General features: G+C 33.8%; 1 protein-coding gene across 38 annotated transcripts in view; it reads left to right on the top strand.

Moving 5' to 3' along the window:
• Positions 1-104: 104 nt before the first annotated feature.
• LOC103500957 (ubiquitin-like protein 5) overlaps positions 105-22,024 on the top strand; it is an 84,011-nt gene continuing 62,091 nt past the window's right edge. For 4 of the 38 annotated variants that reach the window (XM_051079830.1, XM_051079829.1, XM_051079828.1 and 1 more), the window contains exon 1: positions 105-417. In XM_051079830.1, the coding sequence (XP_050935787.1) occupies positions 184-405 (222 nt within the window). In that variant the 5' untranslated portion in view covers positions 105-183 and the 3' untranslated portion in view covers positions 406-417. Of the gene's footprint in view, positions 3,264-22,024 lie in introns of those variants that run through there. The other 34 variants (XM_051079827.1, XM_051079818.1, XM_051079826.1 and 31 more) reach the window with 34 other exon arrangements.

Below are 22,024 nucleotides of genomic sequence, written 5' to 3'. Positions count from 1 at the left end.
AAAGACGTTCCGGTGGATCCCACAAAACGCGTAAACCGTGATCAACACGTAACAAAAACCACCACCGCCTTCTTCTCCCCCTCCTCCTCTATTATATAAATAGCATCGATTGCCTTCAAATCTCTTCACATCCACAAAATCTCTCTCTCAGCTGGGGTTCATAATTTCCGATTGGGGGCGAAGATGATCGAGGTCGTGCTCAACGATCGTCTAGGAAAGAAGGTACGTGTGAAGTGCAACGAGGACGATACGATCGGAGACTTGAAGAAGCTTGTAGCCGCTCAGACCGGAACCCGGGCTGAGAAAATCAGGATCCAGAAGTGGTATAACATCTATAAGGATCATATCACTCTTAAGGATTACGAGATTCATGACGGCATGGGGCTGGAACTCTATTACAATTGATTACGTATCGCTGTGAGTTTTTACGGCTTCTTTGAATCTTGATGAATTATGATCGCGTGTTGGTTTTTTTAAGATTTATCTTACATTATTTTGTTGTTGGATTCGATTTGTAGAACGTCTTGTTTTAGTTTTTTTTTGATTTTAGGGTTCGTTTGATGATTAAGATGGATGGAAGCGCGTGTTTTTAGACGTTATGTGGATTAATTTTCGATGGATGTGGAACGTGGTTATGTCTGTGGTAACGGTGGATATCGAAGTGTCAAACCACAGTGCAAACACTTTCTGACATAAGGATCCCGTTCTCTTTCCTTTTTATTTCTTGGAGATTTATGTATTCATAGAAATATGAAATGGGTTACTAGTTTTTGAAATCAAGGTATTTTCTCTGATGTATGGGTGTTTTCTCTCTCCGAGGTTTGGAAATCCTTTGGAGAATGTAGGCCTTGTAATCTTTGGTCTGCTTAACGAACGCTCAATGTTTTGATGTCCATAACCTGTTTGTTTGTGGAATTAGCTACCCTGTGGATGACAACGCGTTCTTCAGAGCATCTGAAATTCTTTATGGAGGGAGTTGTTTATTTTGAGAAACCTACTTAAAGTTTAACCAGATATTTTTGTGCACATCTTAATTCTCTGTTAATTGACTCCTTATTGTAGGGGACTTCATCCTTTTTCCCATTATCTTCAATTATCTCCAACTTTTTAAACAAGCATTTTGAAGTTCTATTCCCTATGCTGCCTTTTACCATTGGTTGTGTGCTTAAAGGGTGCCGGAGTCACGCATAATTGGTGTAGTATTCTCTTCGTTTTAATATTAGATCAGGAGGTATCTGTAGTCCTTTCACCAAAACCGCGGCCATCCATGAAGCTGATTTAAAGGTTCTTTTAACTTGACAATCAATTTTTGATCCATGATCATTGTTATTGTTTAAATTCATATTATCGGGATATGAATTATAGTTGTCAAATGGTGACCAATAGGAATGAAACAGTTTCAAGTAACTGGAATGCTGAGAGGCGGCCACCAAACTGATCTGGTACTTTTTCTCTCCCATCTCTCAGAACCGTTCATGAAATAGTTCTTAAATCTACAGAGAGAATCTCGGCATGGGGCTGGAACTCTGTTACAATTGATCGTATTGCTGTGAGTTTTTACGACTTTTTTGACTGATTCTTGATGTGTTATGATCGCGTGTTGGTGGTTCCTATATGATTCGTCTAGTGCTGTTTTGTTATGGGTTGTGTTTAAGGTTCTGGCTCTCTAAGACGATCAATCAGAGATTAATTTTCGATGGATGGATGGGGTGACGGTGGATGCCGCCGTATTGTGTAAATCGAAGTGCAGATACTTTGTGGCATAAGGATTCCCTTTCGTTTCCTTTTTCTATTTTGAAATATGGTATTTCCTCTGATGTATCGGCGTTTTCTCTCTCTCCGAGGTATGGAGATCTATGGGCGTTCTCTCTCTGAGGTTTGGAAATCCTATGAAAGACGCGTACCTGTTTGTGGAATTACCTACTTTATGGATTACAATGGGTAGCTCAAGTATTGGAAATTTCTTTGTGAAGGGGAGTTTGTTTATTTGAGAAACTTATTTTAAAGGAACCATATATTTGTTATGCTCATCTTAATTTTCTTTTAATTGACTCCTTATTGTAGGGGCTTCAACATTTTCCCATATTCTCCAGGTCTTTAAATGAGCCAGAAATTTTAATCTTAAGTTGATGCTTAGTTGTTGTGTGGCTATGTCATGTGCTGCCGCCCTGTCTCATTGGGTTTTATGCTTAAAGAGTGCAAGATTCACGCATAATTTTCCATTCCAAGTATAGATGGTATGGTCTTCTCTTCGTTTTAATATTAGATGAGAAGCTATCCGTTATCCATCACCAAAATTGCGCCACTCTTGAAGCCGATCTAAGTTTTCTTCTAAAATAATGAATTTTTGATCCATGATCGTTCTCATTGTTTAGGTTCATATAGTGAGATGTGAATTAGTATAGTTTCCTCATGGTGACAAATAGGAACACAACAGGTTCAAAGTAACTGGGGAATGCTGAGAGGAGACCGCCAAGCTAATCTGGTATATTTTTCTCATATATTTTTCTCTCCCATCTCTCAAGACCATTTGAAACAATTATATCTACAGTGGCAGAAGGGTTCAGGATGAGATTCTTGTGTTATTTTACTGACAATGAATCCATTTATTGTCAGTAAGATAACACAAAATTTGCTATTTTTTGTCATCGAACTTTGCTATTTGATAAGAAGTCACTTTTTTATACCAAGGGTAGGCATTTCCTTGATTTCTATATGAACCATTTCTTTCTAAATAACGATGGTGTCCCTTCGATGATAGAATTTTATTTGTTCTGTTAGACACCGTCTACCATCTATTGGTCATCTGATGGGAGTAGCATCTCTCGTGGTGTGAAGGTAAAACTATTTTTGCCTCATGGTTCATAAGTTGATTAGATTGGCGGAATTGAGGATCAAGAGCCGGGTTTGTGGTTCCTTCTCTTTGGCTGTTCAGTTAGCAAATTCTACTCCAATGTGTTTCTCTATCGTAATATTTTTGACTCAGGTTGTGGACTTCAATTGTTAAAGATTCGTGGGGGATTTAGGTGTCTTGTGGCGTTTCGCAAGAGCGTTTTTGGAGTAATATTGTCATATCTGACTAACGATACCAAATACCAAATTTATTTTTGATTTGATTCAGCAAACAGTACTGGCTTAATTGTACTGAATGAACTATGTTACCTCCCTCCTTTTGACTTTGATAAGTGTATTTCCTTCCTAGGATCTTGAGTTGTGGTAGTTTATTAAAATATAAAGGTTGAGTTGGGTTTTAGTGCCGTTAACACCGAGTTTAATCATACTCAGATTATCATTGATGTGTGTATAAGGATGGTTTTGATCAGATGTTTCTGAATATGTTACCATTAATGTGAGTCAGGGAACCAATTTACTGTCTTGGAAAACAAGGATGGTTGACTTGCTGCATTGTTTACTGGATATGCATGAATTGTTGATTGATTGTTCAGAGCTTTCAAACGTATGTTTGCCTTGATCGAAATTTTAATTAATTTTCCTCATTCTCCTCAAATTTAACAATTATGCTATCTTTGTTAGTATGTTTTTCTCATTGAATAGAAGTCATAGGTCAGAACTAATATTATAAAAAGATAAACTGTTCAGAGCTTTCAAACGTATGTTTGCCTTGATCGAAATTTTAATTAATTTTCCTCATTCTCCCCAAATTTAACAATTATGCTATCTTTGTTAGTATGTTTTTCTCATTGAATAGAAGTCATAGGTCAGAACTAATATTATAAAAAGATAAACTGTTCAGAGCTTTCAAACGTATGTTTGCCTTGATCGAAATTTTTATTAATTTTCCTCTTTCTCCCCAAGTTTAACAATTGTGCTATCTTTGTTAGTATGTTTTTCTCATTGAATAGAAGTCATAGGTCAGAACTAATATTATAAAAAGATGAACTAAAATAGTGAATTCAGTGACACTTCTCGAAATTCTTGTTCCAGTGTTCTTAATTATTATGTCCTGGTAGAGAACTCACAATTTCTGAGAACTTAATTGTAATGAATTCTTACCGTTGTGTTATTATTTATTATAATAAGTTTCGTTATACAAATGCTTCTTTTTTCAAGTAATATTATTACATGTATATCCCAAGATAACACCGTCTAGGTTGTTCGCCTCTGTTTCTGAGAGTTTCTCAGCAGATAATAGATCATGGTGTCGGGAATTTCAACTCATATGCTTTTTTACTAAATTAATTGTGACCATCAAACCTTGTTTTAATCTAATCTCACTCTACAATTTCATTAACATCCTAAAAAGTCAATTCGATAATCTATCTTTCCTCCTACAAAGGCAGTTGAGTATTTCACAGCTCGTCATTTTGGACGTCTTTACGTTGCATTATTTGATTTATTCGGACCCGAATTTAATGAATGGAATCATTCATTTCACATTTATTCTCTCCCTTCCTTTTTTTGGTAGAAGCGCAAATACCTTTGGATTATTTCTAGGATTTTCAGTTTTCAATAGAAATTAGAACCCGGAAAACATCCAAGTTTGGTTAATCTGGGGTTTTATGAGATCTGACACAATTTAATTCATGTTTAAAAGATTAATTTTCCAATATTGAACTTATTATTTTTGAAATTATCAATGTATTTAATATAATTCCTCTGTTTGTTGTCTCCATTATTCTGTCATAAGGAGGGACTCGCCCAGGCTCCCACATCTTTCCTTAGAATTAATTTTATATTTCAAACGCGATCTTTTTAATTGGATTTTGTTGTTCATGCTCCATCTCTTGTAGGCTCATAAATTAAGCAATGTCCTTTCTAATGGACTTGTCGTTTCCCAAAACATTCTTTGAGCTTCGATTAGTTCCAAGTAGACTTTGATCTATTAAAAGAAGGCGACATTAGGAATTTTACTCCTTAGAGAGAGTGATGGTTCGTCTTTTTTCTACTCAGTTCCTTTTTCTCTTCTGAAGCGTCCTCAGTTCCTATTTGTCTTGTGAAGTGATTCCTATGTATCTCTTAAAGCGTTGTGAGAAAGTCCTTTGCTTTGAGAGTCCTAACCTCCTATTGGTTTATGAATAAAATTAGCATCACTTTTTTAGTATCTTTAATCTAGATATTTGAATGGCTCATTGAAGGTCCCTTGAAATCGAAGAGATATCTCTCTCGTAATGATCTTGCTTAATCTTGGTGTATGTTTCTGAATCATGTTCATCTTTTTTATGGGTGTTTTTCTTGCCTGACAATTATGATGCTGCTGCTCTATATATACTCTTGTTTCTTATAAAAAATGATACCACACTGCATTTCTAAGCCCCAGCTCTATGTGCTTGGCTTAGATATGTATTTGTGTGCGCCTACATATCACATATATTATAAGAAGCAAAGTTTTCATAGGTGGATGGAAAGGTAGAAAATTGTTGGATGTTTCAATCTCCCTAAGGAAAAAAAAAAAAAAGAGGCGTAGGTATAAATAAGAGCCTGAAGAACCGTTAGTAGAGCTATTTAGAGGGAATGCGTAGTTGTTTAAGCCTCAATTTTTTTGTGCCTGATGAACCCCATGAGTTATAGTTTTTGCACTTTCTATGCCTGATGAGCCCATGAGTTATAGTTTTTGCACGAATTACTTCCAACCAATTAGAGCCTGGAGAGCCAACATGTGTTCGAATTAGCAATAAAACTGCTAGGAATCCATCATTTGCAAACATAAATTCCAATAAAGCAATCCCAAGATAAATTCCAATAAAGCAATCCCAAGAACATAGGAGTGCTTTGGTACGATTTATTTATAAACTTCAAAAGACAACTCGAAAGGGAACTAACATCAAATCAATAAACAGATAAACAAGAAACACATCAAGAACCCTAGGACCCCAATACTTTCTAGAGGGCAAGAAATCTTTTTCCACAAGTTCGACTTGTTCATCAAACCGAGACTTCTTATAAATTCCCTCTTCCTATCAGGCTCCACCATTCAAACAAAACTGCACTATACTCTAATGATTTATCTCGTTCGAAGTTTCAGTATGAGCTTTGACTGTGTTTAATTTATATTTAAGAGAGATACTTAACAATCTTGAAGTTATCAATGTATTTCATACTGTTGTTCTATACAACGCACAAACACATACATGATGATACCTGATTAATTGTTATAGTACTTTTCTTAACTTAGGTATCTAAGAACAGGCTGATTTTAAAAAAAATAATAATAAAAAAAGTAGAAGGTGAAAATTGGAGTATGAAGTTGCGAAGAGGGACAAGGTGTGAATAATGATTTAGATAGGAAGAGAGTAAGAACAATGATATAATTGCTTCGAGAGTTTTTTCTTTTACTTATTTTGATTGTTCCTATTATTATTTTCTATATTTTGTTTTGGATCGCTAAATTTAAGTGGACTTCAAAATTAATTGGTGTGGGTTGGACTTCTTGAGTGTTGAGCTTAAATTTGAAAAAAACAGTCCCAACGCAGCCCTTGATGACAGACATGTTAATTGGTCGAAAATTTCCTATCACGCATTGGCCCATACGTACCTCCCGTAGTTTATTATCACTCCATTTGTCATTAGGTACTCGCTTAGGCTCTCCCACCGTTTCTTAAAATTAATTTCATATGTTAAGAATTACACCTTTTAGTTAAATTTGGTTGTTCGTACTCATTTTTTTCATAGGCTTTTGAAATGAGCTACACCCTTGGAGTTCCACCAGGTTAATTATTTCCCTTCACTGCCTTGAGCTTGGAATAGTTTCAAGTAGTTTTTGGTCTCGTATGAGAAGGTGCCGGTTAGGGATTTTCCTTCCACAGTGATGGTAATACTTGTCTCTTCCTCAATCCCTTTGCATCTTTTGGAGTGTTGTTCCAAAAATTGGTTTACTATTTAAATTAGCTTCCTTAGCTCCCTAATCTGGTTCACTCTTCCCTATCCGTGCAATTATTTTTACTGTTTTAACAAGATAGGATTTGGATGGATCAATGGAAGTTTCTTGAAATCAAGGACAACTTTCTTATTATCTCCTAGTGGTTTTTCTTGCCACAATGATGCTGCTCTATGTTTTCAAGTTCGAGCTTCTTTCTCAACTTTTTATCCCTTTTCACTATTTAACTATATCTATTTGTCACTGTTTTGGAACTACTCTCTTATCGATCCTTTAATATGGTTTTTAGTCAATTTCTCTCTTTTCGAGTGTCCTTTCTAAGAAGTTTAGGGCAGCTTCTTTTTGGTCATTTAAGTATAGCCTTAATCCTTGCTTCCATGCTTAATGCTTACAGAGATATTAATGGTCATTGATGCACTGATATCCTGTGCATCCTTCTCCTTCTCCACGTCTATGAAATGAAATTAACGGAATTGTTATGTCCCTTCACCCTTGTCTTCCCATTTATCATGCTGTGAGCATCTTAAGTTGAATGCTCCTTAAATGCATTCACTTCTTAATTACACAACACAACTTATTTTGAGGTTCCTGATGCAGGTTAGATGTTTTAGCTTCTATCTTTTCCTCCTTTAACTTGAACCTTGTTTTGAAATTCACATGAAAATCTTCACGAACTTTATTAGACAACTTCTTAATTTCACAACACGACTGAATTATGCTTTTAGGTTCCCGATGTGGCTTTGATGTTTTAACTTCTCTCTTTTCCTTCTTTAACACTATGTTTTGAAGTGCTTGTTAACTTCATTAGGCAACTTGTATCTGCATCTTGTACTAACGGTATTGTTGTTAGCCTTGGTCCTTTGTATTACATACTAGACATTTGAAGTGTTTTGATCGATGTGATGTTATGTTGTAGGAGAAGCAAGATCATTCTTGTTTTGGATTATATTATTCTATTGCTAAACTTTTTCCTTTCAATAATTTCTAAAATTTTCAAGTTGTAAGCTTTCTAGAGCTTTCGCTTCGATATAGTGTCAGTAACAAAATTATTCATAGATGGGTGAAAGGGTAGGAGATAGTTGGGCTCTTCAATCGCCCAAAGAAGGAAAACTAAACAGGAGGCATGAGAGAGAAGTAAAGAAGAGCTAGAAGAACTAATAATATAAAAAAGGAATATGAACATTAATACAAAATCGTTTACAGTTATTTAAGTTGAATACACAGTTGTTTTTTATGCCTCAACCTTCCTGTGCCTAAAGAACCCTAATGAATGTCAGGTTTTGTTTGAATTTTCAATCGATTGGAGCTTAAAGAACCAAGTGTTAGTTTATCTTTCACCTGTAAATAGAAATCCTAAGGAAGCGATCCATGTGGTAAAGGTCTAGTATAATATATATATATATATATATATATATATATATATATATATATATATATATATATATATATATATATATATATATATATATATATATATATACCTAAAAGGGTATCTTCATCAAATCAACAAAAAGGATAAACGAAAAGTATATTGAACCCTAGAACTCTAACTCTTGAGGGTTGGAGCTTTCCAGGTGTCATAATCGTAACCCTTCAAATATGATTGTGCGGTACTTGTTCTGCTCGATTAACAAGTTAGTCTTTTAAAATTCGAAGCTTGTGGTCAAACTCGATATGATGTAGCGTCCCTTCACTCTTGAGAAAAGTAAACGTGAGAAAGAAATCATTGAAAACATCATAAATGAAAGTATTGAAGAGCGCAACAAAGCTTGGTTGGGGACTCACGACTACTATGCCTCAATTACAGTACATTTTGGGATTTTTAGCCTTGGCAGACTTGCATATAAAAGTTGAAATATTACAATCCAACTCGACAACATGATAATGAAAAACAATAGATAAACGAATAAAGAAAACATAAAGACAAGGTAAATTAGGTGTATTTTGGATATGCGGTCCTCATCTACGTTCTCCCCATTGGATAAGCATGTTCACGACATTCACCCCCAACTTAAATAATTGACGTCCCTGTCGACTTGCGAAGCTTGAATTCTTCTATCTTCTGTGTCCAGACTTTTAGATCTTTGACTCTTTCTCAACTATTATTTTCCACAGGAAGGTCTGTCCATTTTACCAGATACTCATGTATTCTTCGTGTAAGTCTTCTGTCCTTTGTTTCTCGTTCAGTCAAAATTCCTTCTACATCTTTGTCTTTTTGTCGATTAAGGTTGATGATTAGGCGAATTACGACATTTTGCTGCAAGTCTTCAGCATCTTGATGGTAGGGTCTCAAGTTACTCACATGAATTACTGGGTAGATTTTCATCCGTGTGGGTAACGCTACTTCATAAGATATATTCACTACCCTTTTCAGCACTTCTACTGGTCCTTTGTATTTTCTGACGAGGTGCTGATCTTAGCATCTCCGTAATCTGATATGTTATGGTCGTAGTTTAACGAGTACTTGGTCTTCTGTCTGAAACTCAAGGGGCCATCGCTTCTTATCTGTCCACATCCGCCTCGAGGCTTTCTCTAAGTACGCTCGGGTGATGTCTATTGTCTGTTTTCACTCCTTGGTAGAATTGTGGGTTTGGGGTTCTTCCCTACATTGGGATGATTGACAAGGTGTGACAATACAGGTTGTCTACCAGAAACAATCTCAAATAGCCCCTAGTGGACACTAATCTGAACGTTGAAACAGAATTGGGCTACATACAACAGTTGGACCTAATTTTTTTGTCTTGCGTTTGCAAAATGACTTAAATATTCCTCGAGCAGTAGTTGAATCGCTCGATCTGATCGTCAATTTGGGGTGATAGCTTGACGATATGTTTAGGCTCGTCTCTTAAAAGGTAAATAACTCTATTCGGAAGGAGTCAATAAGTTTTCCATTCCTGTCACTCACTATGACTCTCCATAACTTAACAACATGTTTGGTGAACAATTGAGCCGTCAGTTTGGCGGAACACTGCTAGTATTATGATAGTATGTATTTGGAGGAAAAGTTATTATTGATAGTGTTATGATAATATGTGTTTGGGGGAAATGATATTATTAGTACTGTTATGGTAATATGTGTTTGGAGAAAGGAATATGAAAGAATGTGATAGTATGTGTAAGGGTAAACTTAATAACTTACCAATAAAAGGCATATAAAAATATAAACTTAATAACGTAAAAACTAAAAATTAAAAAATAAATCAAACAATGAGTTTTACCGTTAAATGAAAATTTTAAAACTCAATGGACAATGGCACGAGAAATAATAGCATATAATGTAATGGAATATTGAAGAGAATTGATAGTACATGAAATTGTCATTCTACATTCGAAACCTTAGCATCAATTAGTTTTGTTTTGAATTTCATCAGTCACGGTTTGCAAAAAGAGTTCTTTACAACATATTACAATCATAATTACAAACGAGTAGAGCATCATTGACATATTATAGAAGTGATGCATGAACATTATCCTTTTCTACTACAAAACCATCATACCTTTGGAAATAGCAATTAAGGCATGTACGAATTAGGAAGGTAGTCCACTTGCTTCTTCTGTCTTTAGCTTGCAATCGAATTCTTATTACCAAAGTTGAACATCCACAAATCAATTCAACTTTGCCTGTCATATAGTTTGTCTTGGGACTTGAGTTTTGTATGTGATTTTTGATCAACGTCCTTTAAATTCTCTTTTGTCCTTTTCTTATTCATTGCTACTAAACTTTTTAATCAAGTAAAAAGGTGAAACTCATTTTCTTATCTTTCAAGATTTTTGGTACTATTCCATGCACCGCTAATAAATGGTCAATTTTAGAAGCCTTAAGAAGATATCAAAGTTTTGAGATGAATTCTGGATTGCATCTAGCTTTCCCTTTTTCTAAACATAATTGCCTTCCATGAAGTTGGGATCAGAGATATTTGAACTACATATCCCTAATATAAGGGTTTTATGTAGCTCAAAGGTTAGAGCATCACATTTTTTATGCCTCTTCTTTTGTGTTTGGTCTAAACTTATAGCTCTTTTATTTGAATAGGTCTCCAAAAGACTTCCTTGCTTCCTTTTTAGTGCATTTGGGACAGTTTGAGTTACTCTCGTTATTTTTTAAGATACTTTGATACACATTTTTGATCGGTCAAAACCAAATTTGATGTTACAAAAACTGGATTTAGAGGTATAAAACGAACATCAATTTTGATGTTATAGAAATTGAATTTAGAAGTATACAATAAACATTAGAATAATTTTGAGTGATTATATTTCAGTGGTTTTTATAATTTTAAATCCATTTTCGAACATGCACTTAGCTACATAGCTTTTTAAATTTCTTAAACTTCAAAACATATCAAGTCACATGGGCATAAAAACGATATTCCTAGAATCCTAGCTATGATGGGCATAGAAACAACATTCCTAAAAGCCTACCTATTAGATAGGCATAGAACAAGATTCCTAAAATCCTATCTATTGAGGTTCTTTGTTTTCTTTCCCTTAGCTTCTCTTAAGAAAATCTCTCGTATAATGAGAAAAACTGATAATAATAATTAATTGGAATATTTGTTGATTCTTAGTTTCGAACTTCTAATTTTCCTTCAATATCAGGCATATAATATTTGATCTTTGAGTTTTTTCAGTCGAGATAGAATAATTTTTATGAACTTGTTAACACGTATGTTGACAGTTGATTCAAATTGTTTTGGGTCTAAAAGCATGTGATAAGGGTTCAGTAGTACCTAGAAGACCAAGTTTTTTGTAATATCAAATCATTATCCTTGAAAAATGAAATTATATTATTGAAGAAAGACGAGGAACAAAGATTTTTTCTTCTCAATGTCGTTAAGCATTCAATTGAGTTCACTTTTAGTTGGAAGGTTCTCCTCGTTGTCATATATATAAATAAGACAGTATCGTATATGTGAAACAAACATCTAATCTTTGTCCTCTATTATTATTTGTGGGAAATGTGAACTTGATAATGAATATTATGCAGTTATAACAAAGATTTTAATCTCTTTCCTACCTTTATCGTAAAATCATCATCTCTAACATTCTTGAATATTTCTCTTAATCTTTGTGTTTAGCCATTAGAGACGATATTTGTAAGAAGAAATTATAAAAACATATCCAAAAAGTTGTGTAAAATAGGGAAGGACTATCGTGACTTTCACGTTCTTAGTATGATGAAATGATTCAAAGTGTTTCAACACAAGAACATGGAAGACAAGATGAGAAACAACAAGAAAACACCTATCCACTCGATGGGTTAACACCAAAAACATCCCTACCTCTCCTGTTGTATTAAAACCCTTACCTTTCTTATCAACAATACGCACTCTCAATAACTGCTTCATGTCTCAATTGCCTTTAGTAGCTTTGAAGGGTCGGTTTTACGCTTCCTCTTGTAAGTATGATGAATGGAAGGTCTTACAGACCGATAGGAAAAGACTATAAACCTACCTTGCAGATGTAGGATGGTATAAAAGTCCTTGTCATGTGTACTATTGCATAGGAAAGGAGGAATAATAAGTTTTAGTCTTATATGCGTTAAACTATCTAGTTTTTCGGGCTTAAACTTCAAGATCCAGCTTAAGTATTTTTGACTCTAGAGAATTCCAGGTATACTCTAGCTTTCTCCCATCAATTGTGAAGATGATCTTTCCCACCTAGCTATGTCGCTAGGTGCAACCTTCAATGATAGCGTGAAGTATGTTTAACCTTCAAGAAACATTCTAAATTCTCATCGACATCACTTTGTAGATTAAAGTGGCTTATTGAATGATAGTTTTCAGTCACGATACTTATCTTTCTTTTGGTACAAACTAATGTTAGTGTCTTTTAGACATGAACTAATGTTTGTTTCCGTGAATTTTACGAACAAAACATTGAACTTTAAGTAAGCTTTGAAGTTTCATAATATATTTGATGGAGAAAGTTATATATTTAAATTATTTCCATTTGAATGTGCGTTTCAAGCCAAACATGGTTTAGAGTATTATGTCTGATAGCAATATTGATGTTTAATTTGTTTCTAAAGATGTTACCTAGTATTTGATCTTTATTTTCCTTCATCGACGGCTACGTTTTCCCCTATTGATTTTCTTCTGTCATAAGTGTTGAAGTGTGGTTTGTTTAAAAGAATATCTTTTAAATTAAAAGAGAAGATATATATAAGAGAAGATAATCAATGAATATTTGATTCTCTTGTATCTATGGAATCCCTTTATTTATCTCCAAGATATAAAATAAATTTCTCTTCTTTAGAGATCTTATATTTTTAAAAGATACAAGTTGGGTTATATATGTTCTCTAAAGAGGATTGAAACGTGCGAGAAAAAGATAGAGAAGAAAAAAAAAGCTTGGGTGCTGATTACGAAGACTGATCTTTCGATTGGTGGTTAAAGTGGCTGCGGCTGAAACGAAAGAGCGGGTTGAAAGATCATGGAGATAATCAGAAAAAGACCATCTGCATCTCGTACTCTTGTTTAGATGGTAAAAGCTACTCATATTGGAAACCTCAGATGATCTTCTTCATTAAGATGTTAGATGGAAAAGCTTGGAGAGCTCTTGTGGCAGGTTATGATCCTCTTATGATTATCTTGAATGGTGTTTCGGTTCCAAAACTTGAAGTTGATTGGATTGATGCTAAAGAGCAAGCTTTTGTTGGGAATGCTAGAGCACTTAACGTGATATCTAATGGTGTTGACCTGAACGTTTTCAAGTTAATAAATTCGTGCAGTACAGTCAAAGGAGCCTAAAAAATCTTGGAGGTAGCGTATGAAGGTACTTCCAAAGTAAAGATTTCAAGATTACAGTGGATAACGTCTAAGTTTGAGGCATTAAGAATGATCGAGGAGTATCTGACTATAATAAGAGAGTGCTTGAAATCGCAAATGAATCTTTGATGCTCGGTGAAAAAAATACCTGACTCTAAAATAGTGCAAAAAGTAGTTCGATCCCTGCCCAGGAAATTTGATATGAAAGTCACTGCCATTGAGCTTGATGAATTGTTTGGTTCGTTGCTTACGTTTGAGATGACCACTGCTGATAGAGAAAGTAAGAAAGGATTGCTTTTAAATCTACACATGTAAGTGAGGAGGCTGTAAGTGACACTGAAGCAAACATGAACGAATCAATAGACCTCCTGATCAAACAGTATAACTAATGCGGTCAAGAAATTAAAAAACTTGAATACCATAAGATTAAACGCTCAAAATCTGATTAACTCTCAAAGTAAAGATGGTGAGAATAATACGAGAAGGTTTAATGAAAATTCAAACAGGAGAAATAGTGATTATGGACGAAAAAAAGAAGGCGAACGAAGAGATTTCAGATGTAGGGAATGTGAGAGAGTTGGTTATTATCAGGCTGAATGTCCTACATTTTTAAGAGGACAAAAGAAGAACTTTTGTACTACTTTGTTAGATAAAGATACTGGTGATGGTAAAGAAGATGACAAAATGAATGCATTTGTAGTATGTATTTCAGAAACTGACTCTATAGATTAAAGTGAATGTTCTGGGGATATTTGTGATAAAAATTTGACATTTGAAGAGCTGAAAGTCCTATGGAAAGAAGATTCTGAAGTCAGAGCAATACAAAAAAAAAAAAAAAAAAGGATTTTATGGAAGAAAATGAACGATTAATGTATGCCATGTCATCTCTAAAGCTAAAGTTAAAGAAAATTCAATGCGAATATGATCAGACATTAAAGTCTGTAAAAATGCTAAATTCAGGAACTGAGAACTTAGATGTAATATTAAATTCAGGACAAAATGGTTTAAACAAATATGGTCTTGGGTTTGATGCTTTTGCAAGAAAGGTCAATACTAGAACCGAAATAAAGTTTGTACCTGTATCACTTAATGACAAGACAGATATAGTCACGACAACGAAAGTAGTTAGTCCTTCAGCTAAAACTTGTAAATGGATTTGTCACTACTGTGGTCAGAAAGGCCATATTAAATCTTTTTGCTATAAATTACAGAGAGATATTGTATCGGTGGAAGGCAAAACACAACAATCAAAAGTATAAAGTAAGTCCTGCAAAACAAAGTAAGAGAAAAAGAAGTTGTATGGTTTGGAGAGTTAAACAGTCTGCACAGTGTAATATTGCATTCACATCTGTTTAAGTCACGACGATGCCTGATATTTTGACAGTGGTTGTTCTAAACACATGACAGGAAACAAATCCTTCTTTTCTGAACTAAAGGAATGCACTTCTGGTCATGTTACACTTGGAGGTGGTGCAAGAGGACGAATCATAGCGAAATGAAACATTGCCAAAAATAATCTTCCATGTCTGTATGATGTTAGATATGTGGATGACTTAAAAGCAAATTTGATTAGTGTAAGCCAACTATGTGATCAAGGCTATAGTGTAAACTTTAGCAAAGACAATTGTGTGGTAATTAATAAAGATAATCAGATTCTTATGAATGGTAGTCGGCAAGTGAATAACTGCTATAACTAGATGTCCAATAATTCAGAAGTTTGTCATTTGAATAAAGAAGATCAAACCTAGTTGTGGCACAGAAAGCTAGGACAATCGACCTGAAAAGCATAGACAAGACTGTAAAAAATGAAGCTATGATAGGTGTTCAAAATACAGGTTTGTGGAAATTGTCTAATTGAGAAGCAAACTAAAGCAGCCAACAAAAGCCTAAAGGAAAGTCTTGGTGGAAAGAAATATGTGTTTGTAGGTGAAGAAGATTTTTCTCGATTTACATGGGTTCGATTTTTGAAAGACAAATATGAAAGTCTGCATCAGCTTGTGCTTGATTTTGCAGCGAGAAAAGGAGTGAAAATTGTTAGAATCAGAAGTGATCATGACCAAGAATTTAAAAATGAAAATCTCAATAACTTCTGTGATTCTGAGGGAATACATCATGAATACTCTTCTTCTATAACTCCTCAGCAGAATGGAGTTGTTGAAAAGAAAAATAAAACATTATAGGAGATGGCTCAAGTCATGTTACATGTCAGAAATTTATGCTTGCATTTTGTGGCAGAAGCTATTAACACAACTTGTCACATTCACAATATAATTACCACTCGATCTGGAACTAATATGACTTTATATGAGCTGTGGAAGGGCAGAAAGTCTAATGTTAAATATTTTCATATTTTTGGAAGTACTTGTTATATTCTTGTGGACAGAGAATATCATCGAAAGTGGATGCTAAACCAGAATATGGTCTATTTTTTTGGATATTTCAGAGGTGGACTGACAAGAACATTTTTTATTAATAGAACCGGCAGTGATCTCATCGTAGCTCAAATTTATGCCGATGATATTATATTTGGAGGATTTCCTAAAGTACTTGTTGATAACTTCATTGACATAATGAAATCAAAATTCGAAATGAGCATGATAGGAGATAGTTCTCTGGGATTACAGATCAAACAAAAAGTATATTTATATCTCAATAGAAGTATGCCAAGAACATGGTGATTTGCGTGATCACCGTATTCGTCAGAAGAGTATGAAGGAATCGTTGAGGAGATTCACGGATGAAGACAGAGGGAGTTTGAAGTCGGACAACGTTGAGAAGGGATACTCACATATTCAGGGGAGCCTGAAGTCTGCAGTTGTTTGTCATATCAAATGGTCATATAGTTGAACAGAGTCTTCTGCTGTATCAATGTATTTTGACGAAGTGTGAATCTTAATAAAATTACTTATCAGGGCTGTGCGTAGCTCTCCAGACGTAGGTATCATTGGTCGAACTGGGTTAACAAAGTTTCTTGTGTTTATCTCTTCTGTTGTCCCTCTATCTATTACAACAGTCTATAACTTTAGTATTAACTGAAGGTTTAATTGATTATCTCACATGCTTTTTCAATAAGAAACTATATGGTAGTGGTATTATTGAAATAAGTTAGGGAAATATATTTTGATCATAAATGTATGTTTATCAATCTGTTCTGTTGAGAAGATGGTCACCATTAAAATGACAAATTCGTGATCTCTTGATAAATTTGATACATATGAAATACAGTTGTAGTAAGCATTATTGCGAAGCTCTATCGATGTGTGAAGTTTAGTATCTTCTACAAATAGGATTACTATAGTTATTTAGCCGTTATATCTTTTTTTTTTCCCTTCCTTTTAGTACCATGACTTTTAAAGACTTTCCTTTCTAACTTCAAATTTCTTTCTTAATAAATGTTTCCTGTCAAACGAAAATCCATCTACCTTTTTATTTAGGTGCACATATTTCCACATTCTCTTCGCTTCTAAATTTTTCATTTTAAGAAAGGAAACATAAACTATTCAATCGTCTTGATAAATCTTTATTGTCAAATGAAAAATTCAACTTTTTTCATTTGTTTATAAAATTTTGATAGCGTTGTATCTCTGAACATGTACTTGGATATTCTATTTCAATGCACCCTTTATTATCCAGCACCTTGAAATTTTTAATCCCTTGAAAAAGTTTTTTTACTTTCAAAAGTCACTTGTACTTCTTAAGACATAATGTTTACGAGGAAAAGAAGTTTGCAGAGTTCACAAAAGCAATGGTAGTTAAAAAGGTCTAAAAAGAGAAGGTTAGACCAAAATTATAATTATGAATAAGGAAAATCTTTGTAGGGGAAGAGAGGATTTGTCGAACTGTCACTGTGGAAAGGAGAACATAACTTCTTTATGATTTATTTTAGTGTATTTTCTTTTTCTTATTATTGTAGAAATCAACTCATCAGCTTATTTTGTATTGACCTGTTTTTTTTAATCATCTATATTAGATACTAGAATATGGAAAATGATTAGGTGCACTTGAAAAGTTATTTTTCTTATTATTGTAGAAATTAACTAATTAGCTTATTTTGTATCGACTTGTTTCTTTTAATCATCTATATTAGATACTAGATTATGGAAAATGCTTAGGTGCACTTGAAAGGGTGAAGTATTGAACTTAGATGTAGTTCACATAAGATTTTTGGAGAAATTTAGTTCATGGAGTTGAACTTATGTTGATTTGATGTGATGTAGTTCGATCTCTAGAATTTAGTCATTTGATTCTTTCTCGACTGGATGTTTATGCTTGATTTGAGGTCGAGGAAGCGGAGTATGTGATATTCTTGAGGTTGAAGTCTTGAAAGAAAATTTGTATCTTCAAAGGAGCTTCAATCTTCGAGGGTAGGGTGGTTGACTTAGTTGGAAAGTTCTCTGGCTCTTGGGAGAATTTTCTCTAAGTTGGGTTATAAATTTCAACTCTTACAAATAAGTTTAATTTTATGGACTTGAGTCTTGTTTGGTCCATGGACCATATTCATGAGTTCAATCACATGAATTTGAGTCATATTTAATTTTGGGTTCAGTTGAATTTTAGTGCAAGTGAATAATATTTAATTAAACTAGAATAATTAATCCGATCAAACATTATAATAAAATTGTGTAATGTCTGTTTAAATTTAACTTGGGACACATGCCAACTTTTAGTTAATCACAAATACAATTATATTAGTAAGTGACGTGGTAATTTGTAATTAGTATCGAAATCTTTTATTCAATGGTAGTCTTGGCTGCATCTAAGTATTGCTATTAGATTCTTAGCTTTTCATTTAGGAAGGTGAAGTTGATATTCCTTCATTGTAATTTAATATCATAAATTTTTTTGTCTACATTAAATGTTTACAACATTTTTTTTCGTTGTTCCATATACTATGGATAGAATGGCCACCTACCTTGAATAATGTCTCAATTTTCTTGATATTCAAATTATGTATAAGGTTTAATAGATTATCGTATTGCGAGGTTAGTTGAGGTGTTTAAACATAATCCAAACAATTAAGGATTTAAGAAAAAATTTAGAGTTTCATGCTTTTTTAATGTGTTTGTGGATTCAATGAAGTGTCCTTTAGACTAAACAGAGATATTTATGTCTTTTTAGCCTAGGAGTTTCCATGGAGTGACCAACTAAGATATTTCTAGCATTTTCAACACCATGAATTTTCATTGAGTAACCAATATATGGTTGTCTTAAGTAACCAATTTATGGTTGTCTTAAATAATGCTTTAGTGAGTATAGAGTACGTCATGACCTTTTCACGTAGGCTTAGAACTCAAGGATATAGTACATTTTGTAGAACAGAGATTTTGTTCAACAACTAATGGGTGCAATAGTAGGACCTATAGAACGAACTTCTGTTCAAAAGATCATTGTATTTTGTTAAACCTCATTTTAGGCCTAATACCACAAGGAATTGAGGCACCTGCGACACTACATTATTGATATTTTAACTCTCAACTAAAAGGTACATAATATTTTATTGATAATTACAATGAATGCATTCCTAAAAAATGACTAAAAAAAACTTAGTCCAAATGAGGAAGGTTAAGTTCCTTGCTACTCGTGCCAATAATTGAGTCCTCGCCAAAATCATAGGAGTGAGAGATCTTTGGAAGGGGAATGGTCAACAATGCCTCTAATAAGTTGTCTTCTAAATTGGGACAGGAGGAGTTGATTGAGTGAAAGCCTTAGAAGGCCAATACTACAATGACTAACAATGAGAACAATTTTCTCTAGATAAAGGAACTTCAACTTGTGCATATATCTCTAATGAGTTAGAATTTTTCATGAAGAACTTAGAGTAAGGGTTGCTGGAACATACCTCTAGAAGTATCTAAAATAATTCCAAACACGGTCGGTATCATGAGTTCCTTTTATAATAACAATATCATGATTTTCTAGTAAGAAGATTGTTAGGTAGAGCTTTTTTAGGATATCCCTTTTGTCAGTGACATTCCACGAGATTATTACTTGTGGGTTTTATTGATGCTCACATATACAAATTCATAAGACATCTACTTCGATTGCTTCTTCTGTATTGTTTTCCCATGTTTTTAAGAATGGATGCCATTGCCTCTCTCTCTTGGCGGTTCTTCGTTTGTTCAATGCTCTTATTTTTGAGTTGTTGAAAATTGGTTAAATATTCTTTATTTATTATAGCAGTGGAAGAGAGTGAAAATAATAGTCATACTATTGTGATGTTCTTGGATTAGCTCTACCTTCTTTGATGATAAAGATAACCTAACATGGATAGAATACGAATCTTTTGGGATGAAAAAAGACCTACCTAATTGTCACGTCCCAACCTAAATGGGAGCGTGTCGCCTAGGCATCTATAACAGAACTCACCGCGAAATAACAGAATGAACGCCTAGATAGTGGGACGACTTCCTTGCAATCTGCCTTATCATAAAATTTCTACCTTGTGTTTTAGGAATATAATTTATTGTAGCGGAAGTCTTTAATCCTTAGACTTTACTCCATCATCTAATATTCTTAACTTAGGCTTATTCGCTAAGTCATAAATACAACTAATAGTGTAGTGAAATAAATATAACTTCTCGTTATTGACTTAACACTTTACATAGAGATTTCACTTAACCAATAAGTTAGGTTGGGCCAGGTTAGAGAAAAATTATGGACCAACCCAAAGTATCTAGACTGACAATGAATCCAATCAGTTCTAGATGTAACGGTCAACCCAATCTGAACCAAATAAATTTTTTTGGATTGGGTTGGGTTGGTAATAACTGTCTTATACTAATGAACATAAGATATAGCATAACGACACAAGTTCTCAACCTCTCGAAAGACAACCATAGTAATGACAATAACATCATGCAACCAACTCATTGATGTCATTTATTATAAAGAACTCCATCCACATCTAACGACCTAGACCTAAAATTCACATCACTAGTATCTAACGATGGACTTCAGATTTCTACAAGCTTTTGTAGCATTCTTAGACTTGGGATTCACATTCATCAGCATCACATTGCATGGATTTGGGATTTACTTCACCAGCACCTCGAGATAGTCGTGGGATTTACTTTCATTAGTGTCTCAAAATTCATTTTATGTATAGACTTAGGATTCACTTATGCCTTTAGTTTCAAGCACATCTCTTCCTTGCACATATCTGAAATTTGCTTCCACATGCATCTCATCGCTTGAACTTGGGATTCACTTTAGTAGCATCTTGCGATAGTTTTGAAGATCTAGTTTCATCTACCTGTAAGCCCGTGTCTGAGTTTGTGGTCCCGACAGTAAGACGTAGGAAGTGCGATGAGATTGTTTGTCAACAGTAATCCGTCTTAGCACATACAGGTATAAATTCTTGATCCAAGAAATTATATTTTTGGATTTAATAAAATTTTAAAAAATAAATATTTATAGTATGAGAATTTAAAATTTTTAAATGTCTAAGTAGTTTTAATTCCAATGTTTAGATTTAAATTCGATACACCAGTCTTAGCAATTTTACGTAATAAACGTCACAAAGATCTTTTAAATTTTTTATTAGGAATAATTGAATCAAATTTGGTCAATGGTCCTATATATTTTAATTGTTTTCCAAATTTTGTGGTGTCCCTTAATCCACATATTCTTAAAACTTTGAGCTAAGGATTAAATTTTGGAGGAGTTAGTCATAAAGTTTTGACTACTACCATGCATTCAAAAGCTTTATTGTCTTCAACCAAAGGAAAACTATATTGGTTGGAACAAATCTCAACAAATGATCTATTAGTGTTCCAAAACTCTTTTCTTGGGACGAAGTTACAAGAAATCCCTGTTGGATTTTAGATAACGTTTTTGTCCCTCAAAAGAAGGAAAAAGAGGTTCTTCATATCATTGAGCATTTTGATAGAAAAGTAAAAATCAAATTTGAAAACGAATTACCTAGGTTTCCTGTTGTTAAAAAAACATGAATTCTACTGGCTTCATGAGTTCATGACCAAGTACCTCTAGTAGAAGTGAGTTGATTCCTAATAGGTCAAGGAATACCATATATTATTTATGAAGAAAACCTTTCAACTCTCCAACCCAAACAGAAATGGATACTAGATCTCAATTAAATGTAATTATTTATGAATCAAAGTTTGAGCTTAACAAAGAATCCCTTCAAAATGAATTTATTATAAAGAAAACCGTATTGAAAGAATTGCTTTTCTCTGATATCGGATATGGAGGAATCTTAAAATAATGTTCAGATAAGATCGAATCAATAATTCAATTTTCATTTAGGAATTTGGAATGACAAAAAAATTATTCAACAGTAAAAAAAGAATTACTTGCAGTAGTTTATTGTGAAAAAATTTCAATATGCAATGGATTTAGGGTTTACCACGGTAATCCGATCAAGATCATGATTGTCTGGTATACGGATTGGGTCTCCCAT

The sequence above is a fragment of the Cucumis melo genome, chromosome 12 (genome assembly GCF_025177605.1).
Source record: "Cucumis melo cultivar AY chromosome 12, USDA_Cmelo_AY_1.0, whole genome shotgun sequence".
Taxonomy (NCBI): Eukaryota; Viridiplantae; Streptophyta; class Magnoliopsida; order Cucurbitales; family Cucurbitaceae; genus Cucumis; species Cucumis melo.
Note: the sequence above shows the minus strand (reverse complement) of the source record. Positions and strands in the feature narration are given on the sequence as shown.